This window comes from Eleginops maclovinus, chromosome 9 (genome assembly GCF_036324505.1).
Source record: "Eleginops maclovinus isolate JMC-PN-2008 ecotype Puerto Natales chromosome 9, JC_Emac_rtc_rv5, whole genome shotgun sequence".
Taxonomy (NCBI): Eukaryota; Metazoa; Chordata; class Actinopteri; order Perciformes; family Eleginopidae; genus Eleginops; species Eleginops maclovinus.
The window spans coordinates 11468928-11489305 of NC_086357.1; the positions used below are offsets into that span (position 1 = coordinate 11468928).

Genomic DNA, 20378 nt, shown 5'->3' on the forward strand with positions numbered 1-20378 from the left:
GGTATATAACTGAGGGAAATAATAATAATATAAAAGTAGACGAATGAGAATATATATATATATATATATATATATATATATATATATATATATATATATATATATATATACATAAGATTTTTCTGAAACGCAAGCTTGGTCTAACTCTTTCTAATGTGGTATTTAAAACAATTTGGGGATATGTTGCCGAGGCCAGCTGCTGGATTCCTGTGTGTATGACTCACTGAACTGAACCAGACTGCATGCATCGCCTCCAGTGCTCTATGAGGGCAAGGACCGTCCATACCCGCACTATATCTACGTGTATGCATATTTGCGTGCGCGTGGGTGTTACACTGCAAAAGCACAACAAACGATAACTTAAGTTTGGAAAAAGCATAACATAACACCTTGGAGAAAGAAGGAATAAAGTACTATTAATAAGCCTTTCTGAGTTTAAAATCGTTTATGTAAACATACGCAATGAACTGTTAGATTTAGTGAATGTTTTCCTGCTGAAGGGTGTGTCTCTTGTGTGTGCGCATTAAAGGAGGAGGTCTTCTCAGGCGAGCTAAACTCGAGTGTCGCCACCCTTCTGCTGCCAACCTACCTCAGCTGCAAAAAAAGCCTTCTGCAAATCTTTTGTAACAAATACATACCGGATTCTTTACACTCCGACTTATGAGGACTTTTTTTTTAACGACTTGGTCTTTAAGCTGCACTGCGGAAATCTCTCTGAAAACACACGGGACGATCCTGCTGCTTCAAACCAGAAGTGCAAGCGACAGGAATCGGGTTGTGTATGTTTCCACAGCAGAAGTTTAATTTGGCGTCTGTTTGGAGCGTGTTTTTATTCTAAGTTCAACAATGTATCAAGTCATAAGGAAGATGTTGTTTACGGACTGTCAGTGTGCTGAAGATGCGTCGAAAACGTACGATGATCTGTTCGCCAAGCTGGACACCAACAAGGATGGGAAGGTGGATGTGTCCGAACTGAAAGCAGGCCTGGCTGCTTTGGGCATCAAGACTGTGCAAGGATCAGCTCAGGTAAAGCCACATATAAAATAAACAGTACACATAAAAGGCCTCACAGGGAGAGACAGTTGGCACAAATATTTTACTGCATTCCTAACAGGCTTCAATTATTTTCTAGTCACCTTAAATAATCTTAACAAATACATTTACTGCTAGCATTTACAGATACATTGTACTTATACTTCAGGACTGCCGCTAACAACTATATTTTACAGTATTATTGTGTAATCGGTTGATTGTTTGAGTAATATTTTAGTTTACAACATGTAAATAAAGAGGCCTCAATTTCAGTCATATTGTCTAGAGGATTTTCTCTTCCTTCCCCCTTAAAGAAACAAATCACCTGGAGCACACATTTTTCTTGATGATTGAGTATTTCTCCAAAAATAACAGCATGCTCTTCCTGGTAAAGAACTGGGAGGGAGTAGAAATGGCGCAACACAATCTGTGGAACTGTCTCATGGTTCAAACTATAGGTGTGATGAGATTGTATTGTGGGCTGGGGCTATCAGAGGAAGGTCCCACCTTTGCTGATCAAATACAATCCTTACGCTCATCAGTGGGTCTGTGTGAGTCAGGGGAAAAAAGGAGAGGTCACTGCTGTGTGTGGCCAGGTGTTGTAAAACATGAGCTCTCCCTATCCATGCTATCGTGATTAATAAAAGATAATACATCTGCGCACTACTTAAGGTTCCTTTTAGTTCCAGGAGTTAAACGGTGGACATTAACTATCGTGATACCTGACCCGTCTTATACTTTAGACTTTGAAAAATGCTTTGACTTTTGAGACTATTTAATAGTTACAATAAAGGCCGGGTTTCAGTTTATCATCTGAGGAACTGACACTGAATTTGTACAAAACTGTTCAACATTTAGCAACCCAAGTAAAAAACAGTGTTACAACACTAAAAGACATTCTCTTTTGATGTTAGACCATCTTTCTACGAGCAAAGATAGTCTTTTCATGTACATAGTTATTTGCAAATGAATAAAAAGTTGTTCATTTCAGTTGTAAATGAATAAAAACAGGAACTATAGACTGAATGGAGTCCGTAGTCTGCCACCAACTGTCTGGTAAAAGCAGGCTGCTGTAGAAAAAGAGATAGCAGGATTTATCAAAGCCTCTCCTTCCACCCAGTGAGGGGGTCAGACAGCCCACATACTCTGAAACTGCATGAGTTGGAGAAACTGGATTTCTAATATTCTGTGTTTTCTTTAGAAAATTGTGTCCTCTGGAGACCAAGACAAAGATGACGGGCTTGACTTAAACGAGTTCTCCAACTACCTGAAGGAACATGAGAAGAAGTTACGACTTACCTTCAAAAGTTTGGACAAAAACAATGACGGTATGGACTTATTATTTAATCGAGCAAAGTTTTAACAAATGTTGAAAATGTAACTTAAAAAAAGTTGAATTAAATGATGGAATACTTATTTTTTATTTATTTTAAACAGGTCGAATTGACTTTTTGGAGATAAAACAGTCCCTAGCCGATCTGGGAATGGACATCAGCAAAGAGGAAGCGCAGAAGATCCTGAACAGGTATAATTACTGCTTATTTTGTAGCTACTGTATTGTAAATTTAAATAGTTAAATACAGTACCATGTGCTATAAAGAGTTAGTTGAGCATTAAATGCCACTTCCTAGAAAAAAAGGGTCTTATGTTCCTCTTACTTGAGGATCCAAGAAAAACTACATGTACCCAACTAAAAGTGAAAGAGAGATGTTTGGTGAAGCCCAGTGCAAGTGACTGATAACAAGTTCAGACTGCAACTCGGCTAGGGGCTGATGGCACATGATAAAGAGCTGGCAACATGTTTGTCTATGTTGAAGAACATATTCAGCACATGTATGAATAACATTGTTAATCGGAGAGAGTTTTTTATTAGATTTGATAAAACAATTGTGCACAAAATTGTATACCGTTTCTGTTAGCTTCTTCACTTCAGTTGTAAAACAAAAGTTTTGTCCAGTTGAGCGCAAAACATGTAATTTGTCACATATAACCAGGTCTATGTACATTTGATGATCAAACACTGTTCCTTTGGTTATCGTTGCCTGGTTATCAAAATACAAATTTAGCATTGCCATTATAGGTTTTGTACGTACGATATTTCATATTTCCTGTTAAACCCTTCATACTGTTCTTTGCTTTGCAAGTTTGTCCGGTTGTATGCAATGAGCTTTACACAGTTTGTTCTGTATTTGCATAAACAAAGTAAGAAGCAGCAAACATGATCCGGACAATGAGGCCTAGAAAGAGAAGTAAAGCAGGATGTGCATGACTATGAATCAGAAAGAAAGATGGTTTGAAAACCACAAATAAAATCATATGAGTGTGGCAGCCTGCAGAGCTGATTTGGAGGAAGGAAATGAAGAAAAGATCAACATTTAAATCAAACAAGGACAGACATTAATTAGAGAAGAGACCAAAGGAGATTTTGCAGGGGACACATGGTTTCCTTGTTTTTTTTATTCATTTGTCAAATAAACAAAAATAAGCTCCGAAATATGCCATAGTATGTAATGCCATTTAAACTGTTCCATTTCCAGAACTTGTGACTTATCTCTTGTTTGCATGCTCCCTCACTGCTATCTGTTTCCATTAGGATGTTGTCACTCTCTCCGCCTCTGAATTGTGATGTAATATTTCTTTCTTTTTTGTATTGTGCGTTACAGGATAACATTTAAAGTTTGGTTTCAATGTAACTTTCCATTCTGATTGTTCAGTATTTAGTGTTTGAGTGTCATAATGACTCCAGCTGTTTTAGGTGCTGAGCACCACAAAGCCCACAGTTTAAGCCCTTCATGTCATGTGATACCTCTAACCCTCTCTCTACTCAGTTTCTTTTAGCTCTTTAGGGAAAACGTAGATGAAGAATCAGTAAATTCAACTCAACAAACATATATATTTTCTGTTTTTAGATACATTAGATTTACTGTTTAGCCCTTGTTGGCAGTGTGTGCTTCTGTGTCTGCTTCCTCCAGTAATGTCCCTATTTGTTTCTTTCAAAACTAAAACAAAAAAAGACTACATTTATTTCAAGATATTTCTTCCTTAATGAATCAACAAGTTGGTGTAGTTACTTCAGTCTGGTATGTTCTGATTTCCAATAAAAACAACAAGCATCAAATGTGAAAACAATTGAAAAATATCCTCTACTCCTTTTTCTTTGTTGTACAGTATTGATGCGGATGGCACCATGACTTTGGACTGGAATGAATGGAGGGATCATTTCCTCTTTAACCCAGCCACCAACCTGCAGGAGATTATCCGCTACTGGAAGCACTCCACGGTAAGGTTGTGTGTGTGATTGTGAGGCAGAAACCATGATGATGGATTTATTTTAATGAACATCGTGATACTCCTAGTGCTAAAAAACTAAACATACCTGTTTAATGAGGTTCCAATGTATGCATGGTGCTGGTGAGTAGGTATTTGTTTAGTTTCCAGTGTAGAAGACATTAAGCATATCGGGAAATATTAACAATCGGGAGTCCCAATTTTCACACCAAGCCATTTTGCAATCACATATTCTCTACAATCATCAAAAGCTTAATAAGAAGCCCTTAAAATGATCTCTGTATTCAAAGAATTGTTAACAAAATCTTCATTTTGCTCTGGTGCCTTGACCAATCTGACCAGATCGAGGATGCTCTCACATTGCAAAAGACATCACTACTTAGAAAAAGGAATGTGGAACACATGTTGAGGCCAAACAGTTAAACATTCAACCCTTGCCTTCCTTCCTTTGATTATCCCATACACTTTTTAAAGAGCCATTTCATTGGAAAGGAAATTGTAAGAGACAGTTGTCAGCTGATGCTGTATTTGGGCAAGATCATGGCAACAGATTAGTAACTCCTATTAGAGGTGAGAAAGGGAAAAAGGTTGAGATAGAATCTTGAATTTTCATGATGACAATTTCTTGGAAAAAAGGTTGTTTAGAAGAGCAAGACATCACACTGATTGAGAATATTCTGGTCCTGTTCTGGAAAATATTTCTTAAATAACATCAGTATCACAATATTTATACAATAACACACTATTTCATTTTCTGGCTTTATAAAAACCAACTGGTACTATGGATGCATGCCTGAGCCACAGCCAGCTCCAGTCAATGGCTAATCTCTGACGTTTGCTTCCTCTGTTCACCTACACAGACCTCAGAGGTTAAATAAACCTATGGCTGCTAAACTGAGGCGGGGATAAGCTTATTTCAGGAGGATTATCTTGTCCGTGGGATTGGGACAGGTCACTGTGAGAGGAAGTGAGTCTAGAACAGGACAGGAGCGAGGTTGCTGAGATGAAGCTTCGGTGAGACGGGAACCGTGGCTGGTAACATCTATGACACTAAGAGCTTCCCACCATCTCGATTGTTACTGGCCACTTGGGATTCAGCGTTTAAATCCATTTATGAGAATTGAGTAAAAGACACTGGTAAACAGAGTTTAGGAGGAAGCTTGTGCAAGACTGGGACTATATTGCAGCCGATCAAGCATCTTAATCAAAGGCCTGGAAAGCCATGGCCCTGCTGCACCCTCAGCAGCAGGAGCAGCAGCGAGAGCAGCATGGAAACTGGTTTTTCATCGGATTTGAAGATGATGGGGGGATCTATGAGGTGGAGGTGGACATGGTGGGTTTGTGTTTTAGCATCACAGCCATTGGTCGGCGAAAAATGTTTTTGATGGATAAGCTGTTCCGGAATTGTCAGATGATTTTAGCTTCTCACAGATACTGAAATATCTGGCCCATAATTACGAGAAATATAGATAATTATGTGTAGAAATGGCGCTTTAATGTTGCTCTTTCTCCACTAGGGAGCGCTCTCAAGATTGTTTTTCGACAGTAAATGTCCTGCCCAATACAAATCTTTTTTTTGTAAATGAATACAATTTGATTAGTCCTGTATTATATATATATTTCCTTAGTGCATTAGCTTGTATGTAAGCTTTTTGCATTTTGTATGCTGTGCAGGGATTTTTTTTAACACCTGCACCATTGTGATGTAAATAAAAATAAAAAATAAATTCAGTTTTTGTTAGGACAGGGACAAAAGAAGCCAATCTAAATCCGATCGGCTTCATTAATTCATTAATACAATAATAAGATAACTAGAGCTATTATTATTCTCCAGGTTCTGTGCAGGAATATAACTTGCCTATTTAAAAAAAATTCAAAAGTGGCGTGCAATGTTGCTTTGATCTCACAGCATGGACCTGAAGTTACATAAGACTTCGGATAAGGACGTGCTGTTTGTCTAGTCCTGCCAGGCATTAAGTTTAAAGCCAAGCTGCTAATTATGAGGTAAAACTGTGCGATTAACCTGCAATTAATCTGAGAAGCAGACATTGATAGGTTTGAAATTACTTTTGAAACAATACAAAGCTCTGCGGAAAACAAAAATGTATTTTTGCAACAACACTCATGTTTTGGCATGAATCTGTTTCAGAGTTAACTACCTCCTTGTTAATGTTTAAAAACTGAACTCACAGTTTAAACAGCATTTGACTGTGATCTAAATATGATGTGTGTAGGTGCTGGACATTGGCGACAGCCTCTCCATCCCAGATGAGTTCACAGAGGAGGAGAAGACGACCGGCATGTGGTGGAAGCAGCTGTCAGCTGGGGCCATGGCCGGCGCCGTGTCCCGTACAGGAACCGCCCCGCTGGACAGGATGAAGGTGTTCATGCAGGTAGGTCAGCTATCTGCATGAACACCAAGCATTTTTTGTGTCATGTAAACTAATATATATGTTTACTTATATATATTTCAAATGTTCTTTTAATATGTATTTTAAATGGTTATGAGATTTACTATTTATTGCCAAAGTAATTTTCAGACAAAACCGTATTTGCTAAACAGCTGTAGTAGGTGTAATAATATTTTGCAAAATACTATCATTTTGAATATGAAAAAATGTAAGTGCGGCAACATATAACAGATTTTTTTCAGGTATGGTAAAAAAATGTAGAGTGACAAAATTGATGATAATTCCCTTCATTTTGGGGGTTTAACTGTTTGTGATTGTATTTTATTTAGTGCTAAACCTTTCACACTGCATAATGTTAATGTACTTACTTCTGAAAGTGGTGACCCAGGAGTGCAATGTGTTTTGTGTAATGTACAGGTGCATTCTTCCAAGAGCAACAAAATCAGCCTGGTTGGTGGTTTTAAGCAAATGGTAAAAGAAGGAGGCGTGTCGTCTCTGTGGAGAGGAAATGGTATCAACGTACTGAAGATTGCCCCTGAGACTGCCATTAAGTTTATGGCCTATGAGCAGGTAAACACAAACTGAACACAATACCTTCTGCAGGATGTCGCTGTGGATGTAAATAGGTCATTATATTGGTGTATGTTACATTATATAAAGACTCAGAGTTTATTACTTGTGTTCTGACACTAACAAGCATCCATATTCACTGCACCTTCATGCATCACTCATCATTAGTTCAAGAGGATGCTGTCCAGTGAACCAGGAAAGGTCAAGACCCACGAGAGGTTCATGGCTGGATCGCTGGCTGGAGCCTCAGCACAGACAGCCATCTACCCCATGGAGGTGAGGAGGAGGCTCTTACACCTGTGTTCAATCTTTGTGTCACATCAGAGTGTTTTTTTTATTTTTTTTAAGTAATGAAGTTTCCTTCCTTAAATTATAAGTTAATGTTCAAAACAATAATTGATAAATTGTTCAGCTTCGTCAGACTGAAAGCTTCCTCTCCTTTTGTTAGCCTCAGCTGCTACTTAGCGTTAGTAGAAGTGTTGTCAGGTAGAAAAAGGCTCGACTGATAAACTTTGTTTCTGCAGGTGATGAAAACCCGCCTGACCCTGAGGAAGACCGGACAGTACTCAGGCATGTTTGACTGTGCCAAGAAAATCCTGAAGAAGGAGGGAGTGAAGGCATTTTACAAGGGCTATGTTCCCAATCTTCTGGGTATCATCCCCTACGCTGGTATTGATCTGGCAGTGTATGAGGTTCGTTGAGAATGAAGATACAGCCAGTCATTAAAAGTACTTTCACTTGGTGTGGTTTATAGATGTCCTTTTTGGGATTTTGTGAAAATAAAAATAGTCCTTCCTTACAACACAAACTCTTCCTTATCCCACCAGAGCTTGAAGAACTTCTGGTTGGCCCGCTACGCCAAAGATTCAGCCAACCCCGGCATACTGGTACTGCTTGGCTGCGGGACCTTATCCAGCACATGTGGCCAGCTGGCCAGCTACCCCCTGGCTCTGATCCGCACCAGGATGCAGGCACAAGGTAAAGAAAACATTGTCAATTTTTTATTTAGTGCTTCTGGTATTTGCCAAGTCTTCCCTTGATCTTACCCAGAAGGATTTGTGGTAAGTAATTTCAAATGATCACAAAGTTGGTGGATTATTTTCTTGAAATAAACTCAATACAAAAAGTAAGAAGTAAATCATTTTAGCAGTACATGTGGTTTTATTGGTAGAGAATAAGCGCTGCACTACTTTAGCTTAAGTAAAGATTGGGTTAAATTAGTAAATAGCAGCTTTGAATTCATATTTTCTAATTAGTTATGGATTACATGGCTATTTGTATGTGACAGTTGTCCCTTCTTTTGATAAACCTTCAGGAAAGAATGACCTGCCTAACTCAATTATTCAATTGATAGCATATTTTACTTCCTTGCATCTTTACCGTTACTCACATCACTTTCATATTGACATTATCGGCTGCTGTCAGCAGTTTTTCTTAGCAAAGAAGCTCAAAGAAACAAATGAGCCAGATATTTCCCTTCTCAGAATCAGAATACCTTTATTCGTCCTGCAGAGGATGTTACAGTAGAATTACTTTCTACTCTAATTAATGGAGACTAAAACCCTGGCATGGTGAATATTGGACTTACATTCATCAGGTGGACACAAACACAACTCAGAATATTTGCTAATGTTTTGTTTAGCTTTGTATATTCTGGACGTCTAATATTAACTAATATGTTTTCCATGTCAACCTTATAGGGTCTGAATATTATGTAAATGATGTTTTTTTTCTGCTGCCCACAAGTGGTCAAAACTAGTTATGCAGCTTAATCCAAGGGCTCATTTCTTTCTTTGAATGGCGTTTGGGACAGCAAAAATGATCACCCATGATATGGTTTCTAAGGTGGCTCATAATTATTAAAAAGGTGTTAAGATAGTGGAAGGTGCATATCATTGTCCAACACTTGTTTGTCTCTCTCTCTCTCTCTCTCTCTCTAATAATTTATTTATTTCCTCAGCTTCTCTTGAAGGATCAGAGCAGATGCCCATGAACCTGATGGTGAAGAAGATTCTGCAAAAGGAAGGCTTCTTTGGACTTTACCGTGGCATCCTGCCTAATTTTATGAAAGTCATACCAGCGGTCAGCATCAGCTACGTGGTGTATGAGCACATGAAGTCTGGTTTAGGTATTCAAAAATAGGCAGCAGAATAACTTGTGTCTGTCCTTGAAAGTGTAAGAGGATTTGCAAACTTTTTTTTTTTTTTTTCAGATCCATCCGTTTTAACAGAGTAGGGAATCTTGTCATGTTAAGAATGTGTTTACCTGTAAATCACCGAAGTCTCAAACTGCTGCAGGTGGAGCCGTTGTAGAAGTTTTTTAAGTGATTGCTGAACTGTTGAGCCATTACCAAAAAAAAACCTAGTTTAAAAAATCCTGCAGTACTTACAAAGGGCTTATAATGAGAAATAAGACTTCTACAATGTTTCCCACTTTATGTTCTTTGTCCAGCCTGTGTTTACCTGCGTGCACCCACAGTGCACTGCCAGTGTCAGGGCCCACATAGTGTTGGATCTTAAGAATCTAAAAACCAAAGATGCTTGGAGAGGTTGATTTTAATTTGAAGACATTTTGTTAGGTTTAATTTTTTTTAAAATTGTTTTTGTATCTGTCACTTTAAGTTTGGATCCTTTTATGTCATTGGTTTCTCTAATATATAACCGAATGGCACACTTGCTCATTTGGGCTCTATCTTTATCAAAGATAGTTGCTCCAAAGGTGAAAATTGGCGTATTATCTCTCGTTGTCACTTTATATAGTTTCCCAGAATAGGGTGTGAGTAGGGAGTTGTTTCACTAAGAATCTGAGGGGAACTTTGGAGGTGCAATTGTTTTTACACTATGGTGATTCACAGGCTAGTATGTTTGATGTTTGTATGAGGTATGTCATTTTGTGGGAGATGGTGAGAGGAAATGTAATGTGCCTTAAGCTCTTTTTCTCAGATATCTGTGGACTTCTCCTCCCTCCATTTTTGCCTTGCCTTTCTTGTGAAATTTGGTTCATTAGATGCTGGTGTTTACATTAATAAATACATTTGAATACAAAATCTGTTGTCAGTCTACTATAAAAATGTATTGGAATGATTACACTTTATGTTAATGGTACATTTATGGCACAGCATATTGAGGCAAGCAGTAAATAAGTGGTGATATCAAAGCATATTAAATCTGATTACTTGTAATGTAGTACCAGATGTTCTCAAGGCTGGTGAGTCTGAACCCTGCGGCTTTAAGTACAGATTACTCCACTACTCTGCATTTTCCCAGTGATGTCAATACTCCTCACTTTAGCCGTCTGATCCTGGCAACGTAAAATGACACTTTAACAACGGCTCGGCTGATTTGTAGCATTGCTATAATGAATAGTGTGACTTTTTCATTATCATAAAAAAATATCTCTGCCTGTTGGTCAGATAAAATGAACAATTTAAAGTTTCCCTTTAGGCTCTGACTATAGATTATAAAATGCTGTAAGGAGCACAAAAAAAAAAGTCTAAAGAACATAATATGTCAGATGACAAAGTGCATTTATTTGACGTTCATTGACCAAGAACGTAAACGTTTTTTCCCAGTTATTTTGTTGTGTGGCATTTACTGAATTGGGGCGAATCTTAGTGGTAGTTTCAAAATACAAAAACGTATTAAATCAGAATAATTTGAAACATGGTACTCTAACCAATAAAGTATACAGAGGGTATGTCTTGATAATGTTCTGATCTGCTTTTACAGAAGCCAGTTTAGAAGGATCTATAAATTGTGTTCAGAAGGCCTATGATTAGGTTAGAAAAACTACAATCTCAAAACCTTGAAATATGACCACCAAAATAAGAACATGCTGATTAGTTTATATATTTACATAATATTTAATCTGAGAATAGCTTTTTTTCTGGGTATATCCCATAAAGTAGAAGTGTACACAGAAGAGAAAAAGATGCCACGATGGTCAGGACAGAGCGCAGGGCTTTGAACCAGCCTGGGTAAGTGGGCAGCAGAGACAGATCATAATGCAGCGCTATTCCTAGCCCCAGGATAACCATGGTGCCTGCAGAAACAATACTTTCACTCATCATCATGGACACACAGGCTAACAGGGACGGAACCACACTGTTGGACAGATTTATCCAGTCAGGTTTGGCCGGGCTACTCTCAGGAAGAGCAAATCCCCAGCGAGCACCGCCCACAAAGGCAAGGATGGAGGCGCCGTAAGTTAACTGAGCATAAGCCAACTCTGGATAGTAGTTTTCAGTCACAGCCATCAGAAGAGTGGGTGCCACAAAAGGGAGAAGCCCTGCAAATCCAAGGTATAAGGCAGGTTTCGGACCTTTCCATAAGTCCTTCATTTCATAGCGCAGCGGATCTAGCTCTTCCGCAGGTTCTGGGAGCCGGGGACGCTTCTTCAGCCTCACTGCAGAGGAGTGGAAATGCTGGTTCCTCACAAAAGATGGAGCTGCATGTGTCTGGGTCCTTTGGAAGTACTCAATCCTCCTGGAGCTGAGGACAGGGGAACATTTTACTCCTCTGTCATCTCTTGCTGTTGAGGCCCAGCAGGTCTGCAAGGAGATGGATCCACCACCAGAGGCTCTGGTGAGAGCTGATGTCCAGCATCTCCATGCAGGACCTGTCCACTGCAATACCTAAAGATAAGACATTTATATTAAGATTACATAAAATGCTCTTAATAAAAGATACATTAAATAAACATGAGAAAAAAAAACGAGCTTTTGAAAATCATAAATGGTCTGTTACCTGCTGGGCTGCAAAGCTGCTTCGTTTCAATATAACAGAGAGCATCTGAAGAAAAAGTAAACAGAGATTTAGACTGATCAGAGTCCCAAATAAAGACGCAAACTATTTTTTTTTAAAAGTACGAATACATTGTTTCTGTTTCACTGTTGATAATGCTTTTGATCATTTATGATATATATCTCCTACAAACGTTATTTTTTAAACCACACGTTATTTTGGATGGGCTTACCAAAAAAGTGTGTGTTTATAGTATTTACATTGGATCACACATGTCGAGAGCTATTACAAAACAATGTTGATACGATTAATGCGAAGCTTATTTTTTGATAGCTGCAGTCTACCGTTTGTTAGTAAAGGTATATTCAAAAGGACACATTTAATCCTCTAACGACTGAATTTAGCACAAAGAAAAATCAAAACTATCGAAATGTGTTTCCCTACCAAAATACATTTTCGGAAACAACTATCGAAATGTATAATGTGATCTGAAATGCAGATCTGCAGTTTAAAAACCAGTCTGTCCTTCACCGGTTCATCTTCCTCTCTCCAATACACTAACGTAACCCCTCTGGAGCCTGCCTTAGCACTTAACTAAAAATGTAAGCTACATTCACAAAACACAGAGCGTAAAATTACCTCAGTTTTAAATTGAAAGCATCATAATATACTGTTGTTTGTTCCTGGGGTCAATCAGATGGTAGTAGACATAGGGAAAAATATTGGTACGCGGTTTATTCCTTCCGTGTTCCACACGAGGCGTCCTGGAACTACAGTTCCGTCACAATACAGAGAGTATGCACTGTTTATGTAATTAGGTTTGAGCTGGCCGCGTTATATGTTTCGTATGTGTTAAAAATTAATTCATGAAAATTAATAAAACAACTATATAAAACGTATGAATTAAATTCTGAACTTGATAAATACATACAAATTGGGCAATTACATATTATACTGAAGTCATGAATGGAACTCCCCCACCTTTACAGACATCAACGAGAAATGTAGTTATTTAAATTTTCCAATTCGATACGTATTTTCTTTTCTGCAGGCTTTAGGTAAAAAAAACCTGGCAGGTCTGTATAATCCTATCTACCATCGTATAGTCATAGGGTGGTGGCCCCGAACAGACTTGAAATATGGAAAGTGGACTGCTACTCCCAGTTCACCTCCTAGGCCCTGCTGTGGTGCCCTTCAGCAAGGCACCAGACACCTCCAATCCCCCCTCCCCATTGCTCCCCGGGCGCTGTATGTGACTAATAAAGAGGGTTTCATCCTCCGATTCTTGTCATGCAACTTCTGGGTAGATTATGGGTCCATATAATAAAGTGATTTACCAGATATTATTACTACAATGGACACATTTACAACATTCCTGTTTTTATTTGATTTGAGTGATTTTTCTATTTTATATGAATATTGGTGTCAAAAATCAGCGGTTTTAAAATGTAAAGTTAATGGACCTTTTCAACAGCTTCTGTGTCATGGGATATTGAACCTATTTAACATTTCCAAGAGTTTTCAATAAAAAGTAATCTACTTTTTCCAAAAAGATATACTGTCACTTTTCTAAGGGAATAAGTAGTTAAGGAAATGGCACACAAGGCACACAAATTATGTATATTAGAACAGGTTTGGTGCCGGGATGCAGCATCATTGATAGAGTGATATTTTAGTTTCCTTGTTTTATAAAATATGGTAAAGTATATAGAGAAAGTCAAACTGGCTTCAAGATAAGTTCATTCTATGGAACTTCACATGACATTTAACAGCCATAATTTCTTTATTTTGACAATGCAATGATTACTGGCTGAGGTTGGAAAAAACTAAAACAGACATATTATCTAGTACATTTTTATGTAGAATGAAATCAGATCAGTCAGCGTTACAGAAAGATGATATGCTTTAATATCAGATTAGATCAATTAGTGCCTCATGAGAAGGCCTACAGTAAGTTTGTACAAAGGAAAAGTGAAATAAAAATTACTTCCATGCCTAAAGTGAGCAATACGCGTCAGTACTTTTGATTCAAACAGTGACACAGTTGTCAGTGAGAAGTGAACAATAATTGTATCAATAGTGCAGATGTATTGGTCTCTATGACATTTAACCCCCAGCAGAGGGCAGTCAAGCAACAGAAAAATATTTATCTAAAGAGAGAAACTCTCTTTCGTTCTAAGATGTTGCTCCCTTCGTTTAAGTTTATCTAAGAAGAAATTATTAAAGTTATAGTGTGGTCTCCTCATTGTCCCATCACTTTTCATACATCATCCTTAGAATAAGAGCTATGTAATGTCACCAGTGTTGTCATATACACACACAACGTAATCAATGAGCTCATGGCACAAAGCAAGAAACTACTGTCAACCTTAAAATAAAAAAAAGAATTAAAAAGGAAGCAGCCACCTGCAGACTCTCACAGCTGTAGGAAGGGCTCAGACAGCTCCATCGCTCTGAAAGACAAACACCAACATTTTTATTACACTGAATATAATAAATGTAATCCATCATTTACTAACCTCAATCCAGTTGCATAATTCACTTTTTAATGAATAATTGTCGGTTTATTTCTAAAAGTATCACTGTAATCTGGAACGGAATTAATTGGATGATAGGCCCTATAGGCATTTTAATTATTGGATAGAATATGGGTAAGGGTTTTGCCAGGAAAGGATGAATTTTTGAATCCTGTCAGATACAATCCTTCTTTTTGTATTAAAAGCTTGTCAAATCATGTATTATATTATATATTAATTTGGTAACACAGATTAACTTGACTGACCCCTCGACAGCAGTCCCCGCACAGACATCCAAGAAGGCCGTTCACCACCTGCACAGCACACAGCGCCATCTGGATCAAACCCATGACGAGCAGCACCGAGAACAGGGAGAGATGCCAGGACACCACATCAGACGGCTCTACACACTTCGCCCACATATCGTTGTTTGACAAGTAGTCACTGGAGAGGGAAAAAAATGTTTATTTACAAGATTTTAGGAGTTCTTGTGTTTGTTTTACTGTGTGGTTAGAATTTGAATGCTATGTTCGGGAAATGGTAAGGCAAGGCAAGGCCAGTTTATTTATATAGCACCTTTCAACACAAGGCAATTCAAAGTGCTTTACAAACATGAAAGACATTAAGAGCATTACAAAATAGCGCAGCATGAACACATTATAAAAAGGCATTTAAAAACAGTAATTTAAGAGCAAAGATAATGAAATAAACACAACAGGTATAAAATACATGAATAAAAGTTACAGTGCAGAATAAAAGTCACAGTGCAATGTTAGATAAGAACAGTTCAATTAAAAGCAGTGGCAAAAAGAAATGTTTACAGCCTGGATTTAAAAGTAGTAAGAGTTGCAGCGGCCCTGCAGGGTTCTGTGAGTTTGTTCCAGATATTTGGAGTATAATAACTGAAAGCTGCTTCTCCTTGTTTAGATCTAAGCCTGGGGACAGAAAGTTGACCCATTCCAGAAGATCTGAGAGCTCTGGATGGTTCATAATGTAGCAGGAGATCACAAATGTATTTTGGGCCTAAACCACTCAATGCTTTATAAACCAGCAGCAGAACTTTGAAGTCAATTCTCTGACAGACAGGAAGCCAGTGTAAAGACTTCAGAACTGGACTGATGTGATCCACTCTCTTAGTGTTAGTGAGGACTCGAGCCGCAGTGTTCTGAATCAGCTGCAGCTTTCTAATGGATTTCTTAGTGAGACCTGTATAGACACCATTACAGTAGTCCAGTCTACTGAAGATACAAGCATGGACAAGTTTTTTCTAGATCCTGCTGTGACATTGGTCCTTTAATCCTAGATATGTTCTTCAGGTGATAGTATGCAGACTTAGTGATTGTTTTAATGTGACTGTTGAAATTCAGGTCAGAGTCCATGACTACACCTAGGTTTCTGGCGTTAGCTGTTGTTTTGAACATTGCTGACTGAAGCTCAGCGCTGACTTTTTGTCCTTCCTCCTTCGCTCCAAAAATAATTACCTGGGTTTTGTCTTTGTTTAATTGGAGAAAGTTCTGACTCATCCAGTCATTGATTTGTTCAATGCACTTACTCAGTGTTTTAATTGGAGCATAGTCTCCTGGTGAAATGGTAATGTACATTTGTGTATCATCTGCATAGCTATGGTAACTTGTTTGGTTGCTTTTCATTATCTGAGCCTGTGGTAGCATGTAGATGTTAAAGAGAAGAGGCCCCAAGATGGAGCCTTGAGGAACCTCACATGTCATATTTGTCAGCTCTGATGTGTAGCTGCCTATAGAAACAAAATGTTCCTGTCCTTTAAGTAAGATTCAAACCAATTTAGAACTGTTGCCGAAAGTCCCAACCAGTTTTCTAGTCGGTCTAGTAATATGTTGTGATCAACTGTGTCGAATGCAGCGCTGAGATCTAACAATACTAACACTGAGATTCTGCCACTGTCTGAGTTTAAGTGGATGTCATTGAAAAGCTTAACAAGAGCAGTCTCAGTGCTGTGGTGCGGTCGAAAGCCTGACTGGAACACATCAAAACAGTTATTTGCATCCAAGAATTTACTCAGTTGTTTAAAAAACACTTTTTCAATGATTTGACCTAGAAATGGGAGGTTTGATATGGGCCTGTAATTATTCATTGCTGAAGCGTCCAGATTATTATTTTTTAAGAGCAATTTAATTTCTGCAGTTTTCAGGGCCTGTGGAAATACACCAGTGGAGAGACCTGTTTACTATGTGAAGTAACTCTGAGGACATGCTATGAAAAACATTTTTGAAAAGGCTTGTAGGTATAACATCAAGGCAGCAGGAGGACGACTTCAGATGTTGAATAATGTCCTCTAGGTCTTTATCATTAATCTGATGGAATTGTGTCATGGTGTTTGAATTGATTTTAAGTGGACACAAGGACAACACATTTGCTGTACCTGATACAGAAACACCGACTGCCTGTCTGATTTTCTGAATTTTGTCAGTGAAGAAGGAGGCAAATTCGTTGCAGGCCCTGGTGGATTGAAATTCAGAGGCTACTGACACTGGGGGGTTTGTTAGTCTCTCAACGGTAGCAAACAAGGCACGTGAGTTGTTTGTGTTTTTGGCAATGATGTCAGAGAAGAAAGACTGTCGTGCCTTTTTTAATTACGAATTATAAAAGCCAAGTCTTCCTTTATAGATTTCAAAGTGAACCTGGATATTTGTTTTTCTCCACCTGCGTTCAGCTTTTCTAGACTCTCTTTTTTCTTAAGTAAGCAACATTGATTAATGAATTAATGAAAGATGTAGTAGTTTTTCGACAGGATGAAACTGGAATTGCCCTCATAAGTTTTGCTTTTGGTAATATGCTTGTCAAACAGTTTGTTGCTTAATACTGGCTGTGTTTCTTACCCATTTAAGAACGGTGAGTCCCAAAACTTTACTGTGTTGTTAATCAAGACCACACATTTAGGTCCTTTGTTAATAGCCACAGCAGAAACTATAACTGAGTAACCAGCCCCTGCAACCCCAACACCTGCAAACAGTATGGAGCTCAGCATCTACACAGAGAGGGAAAGAGATAAGAGAAGTTACTCACATATTTGCAATCAATACCTTTCTCGTTTTTAAGTCATGTTACTACAATGGAGTGTTATTCTCTCAGTGTGAAGATAACATGCTGAGTGAGGGTCACCAACAGAGCATTGACAACACACAGCTACTGAGGTTGTTCCGAAACAATGCCAGCTCTCTGTGATAAAGTCATGTGAAACTCCCATTTGGCTCATTCCTTGTTACGGTACCGGACATATATCACAATTACCTTACATCAATTTGTGTTTGATGTGTGTAAACAGTTTTTATGCTTTTTGGCATTTATTGCTCAGTAAATCTTGGAGGGTGTGTACATAGTGCATTTGTGTTTGTTTTAGAAGTGATGAGACTTATGATGGTGAGAAGTTAAACAGCAGTGAAACATCTCCTCACCGCAAATCTCCGCCCACAGCTTTCATTGCCACAGCAGCCGCAGCAGTCATTGTTCTTCAGACCCAGAAAGACCAGAGCCGGGAAGATCATCTGTCACACACACACACACACACACACACACACACACACACACACACACACACACACACACACACACACACACACACACACACACACACACACACACACACACACACACACACACACACACACACACACACACGGGTATAAAGATGATGTTTAGATGTCTTGCCTCATCAGCAGGAGGAAATTAAACTGCTGAATGTCCCACCATAAACATAGGGGTATGAAGTATTGTAAAACTAGTTCCTAAACATATGCCATTAGAACAAGTTTAAATACACTTTCTTTCACATATATATTTCCAAACAAAGTCTAGTTGCTTTGAATGGATTGATAGATAATTTAATAGCAATCTCTAGTTTTTCCTATTTTCCAATGTGAACTAGCAGTGCAGTACAAAATCTAATGAGATCACTACATCCTTCAGGTGAAGCATGACTCGTGTATTTATGTCTTAACTTAAACAATTGATTATTTGTTAATTCATTTATTTTCTAAGTTCCAAAATGCTATCCGTTCTTCAATAACAGTATCCTTAATGTGATGGTTTTCTTTTTGACCTTTATTATATCTAACTGTATATATTTAAGTTGCTGGACAGCTAAACAGACAAAACCAGCAATCTGGCGATATCACCTTCAGAGCTAGAATGTTATAAAGGGCACATTTCTCATAGAATAAACAATAATACATTGTTTAAGGCACTTTTAACTGCATGAAAATAGTTGTTTAGTTGATGCCCAAATACATTTTGATGACATTAATTATAATCTATGTTCATGAGATTACACAGATATAATGAGACCCTCAACAACAGCCTCACATATATGTGTACTCCAGCAGTAATACATTAAATATTAAAAGCTACACAAAAATCAGCAGACTTCTGGAAGAATACAGATTTCCGAGGTTGTCTCTGGTGATCAAAATGCAGATGATATTACGGTTTACATCCTTTACTCTATGCTAGACTAAGCCAGTTTTTACCGTCAGTGTTGTAAAGTTACTCACCAGAACTCCAGATCCCAGAATGCCTCCGAAGTACCAGACTTGCTCTGTGATGTGTTCTTTCTCCACAGGTTTTCCCCCAGGGAAAAAGAGCAGTATGTTACACAGAACACACACAATCGCCAGAGGCATCAGACTGATTCCCAGACACTTGGCAAAGTTGCCTGAACACATTTTGACTCTGATGCTTCAACCTCCTCTACTAGTGAAAACGACTTAAACTTTCACAATACTCTACTTAAACTGGACGTCTTGGTTCTAAAATCTTGTCCGGTCTTTAATAATAGTACTCCAGCTGTTGGTTGAATGTTAGGCCTATATCTATCAGCAACTGCAGCTTTCATACACCTTCTAAGAGTGTTTTCCGACACCTCGAAAGGTTAGTTGGTTCGTATGAATGCTCTGTTCAATTTATATGACCTGTCCTGTTTCTATTTGGCAGATGCTATGGTTGAGCCTTTATAGCCCACCCTTCCCTCAGTGCTTCACGTTTGTAAAAGGCAGCTGTAATATGGCAGGATCACACTCAAACATGTACAAACACACATGCACATGGGTGCAAACACACACATTAATGCTGGGTTACACATCCGTGTTTGTGCACACACATCGGCGAAGACACCGTGGTTAATGTTCTACCATGTGTTTGTTAACATGGAGACAGAGAAGGGAGTGACAGACAGTTGGTCGATAAGCAGAGGCCTCAACACTGATCTGCAGCTTCCTCTGGACAGTGACTAACAAAACAATTGACTTCAGAGTTTAGGACGCTCCATTAATCAACTCTAGGTAATTACTCATAATGTTTCACGATGTTACAGGGTGACAGATGTGAGACAGATGTGTGAAACATAATATGTTTGTTTGGAATTTATCACAATCACACCAAGAAAACGGCCCTACCTTCCTGGTACTCACTTTTAATCAAATACATAATTAGTTTGGCTATGCTTGGTCATATAGTCATCGTCTGTACATCCTGTAGACTTGAGTTAACATTGATTAAATAGACAAACATCATAAAAACATTGAATTGGAATGGTTTTTGATCAAATGCACTCTTAGTGCTGCGAAAAAGACTAACACATGCACCGTAATGAATCATTAATCTGTGGATATTTTAACTAAATTGGTTTGAATCGAATCCTGCGTCTGCTTGCACCACTGTTATGATTTGTACTTTTAATTTTTTGAGTTAAAAAGGCACATAAAGGGTTGTTGATGGAATTAAATACAATTTCACCTGTATTTTGGGAAACTGTCGCAACAAACCTGAATTCAAACATACAAGTTTGT

General features: G+C 38.3%; 3 protein-coding genes across 3 annotated transcripts; 1 reads left to right on the top strand and 2 right to left on the bottom strand.

The window, feature by feature from the left end:
• Positions 1-521: 521 nt before the first annotated feature.
• On the top strand, positions 522-10347 carry LOC134869540 (mitochondrial adenyl nucleotide antiporter SLC25A24-like). The gene is made up of 10 exons (XM_063891240.1): positions 522-1026; positions 2234-2360; positions 2470-2557; positions 4201-4312; positions 6555-6713; positions 7149-7301; positions 7470-7577; positions 7826-7993; positions 8129-8279; positions 9262-10347. Exons 1-10 carry the CDS (start codon positions 847-849, stop codon positions 9441-9443), a joined length of 1428 nt encoding a protein of 475 aa, XP_063747310.1. The 5' UTR covers positions 522-846; the 3' UTR covers positions 9444-10347.
• Positions 10348-11139: 792 nt separating this feature from the next.
• Positions 11140-12817, bottom strand: LOC134869541 (transmembrane protein 69-like). The gene is made up of 3 exons (XM_063891241.1): positions 12683-12817; positions 12047-12091; positions 11140-11934 (listed from the first exon to the last, which is right to left on the bottom strand). Exons 2-3 carry the CDS (start codon positions 12089-12091, stop codon positions 11164-11166), a joined length of 816 nt encoding a protein of 271 aa, XP_063747311.1. The 5' UTR covers positions 12683-12817; the 3' UTR covers positions 11140-11163.
• A 1111-nt stretch (positions 12818-13928) lies between these two features.
• Positions 13929-19548, bottom strand: tm4sf4 (transmembrane 4 L six family member 4). The gene is made up of 5 exons (XM_063890787.1): positions 19086-19548; positions 17991-18080; positions 17415-17563; positions 14826-15003; positions 13929-14496 (listed from the first exon to the last, which is right to left on the bottom strand). The coding sequence occupies exons 1-5, from the start codon at positions 19254-19256 to the stop codon at positions 14479-14481; spliced, it is 606 nt and encodes a 201-aa protein (XP_063746857.1). The 5' UTR covers positions 19257-19548; the 3' UTR covers positions 13929-14478.
• Between the last annotated feature and the right edge of the window lie 830 nt (positions 19549-20378).

Bases quoted from the DNA above. Each gene is read 5' to 3' on its own strand.
- LOC134869541 (XM_063891241.1), bottom strand. From the start codon at position 12,091: ATGCTCTCTGTTATATTGAAACGAAGCAGCTTTGCAGCCCAGCAG. The intron at 11,935-12,046 runs GTAACAGACCAT...TCTTATCTTTAG, and splicing joins GCAGCTTTGCAGCCCAGCAG to GTATTGCAGTGGACAGGTCC.
- LOC134869540 (XM_063891240.1), top strand. From the start codon at position 847: ATGTATCAAGTCATAAGGAAGATGTTGTTTACGGACTGTCAGTGTGCT. The intron at 1,027-2,233 runs GTAAAGCCACAT...TGTTTTCTTTAG, and splicing joins CTGTGCAAGGATCAGCTCAG to AAAATTGTGTCCTCTGGAGA. The intron at 7,302-7,469 runs GTAAACACAAAC...ACTCATCATTAG, and splicing joins AGTTTATGGCCTATGAGCAG to TTCAAGAGGATGCTGTCCAG.
- tm4sf4 (XM_063890787.1), bottom strand. From the start codon at position 19,256: ATGTGTTCAGGCAACTTTGCCAAGTGTCTGGGAATCAGTCTGATGCCT. The intron at 18,081-19,085 runs GTGAGTAACTTT...TGTGTGTGACAG, and splicing joins TTCTGGGATCTGGAGTTCTG to ATGATCTTCCCGGCTCTGGT. The intron at 15,004-17,414 runs GTAAGAAACACA...TTCCCTCTCCAG, and splicing joins GACTCACCGTTCTTAAATGG to TGACTACTTGTCAAACAACG.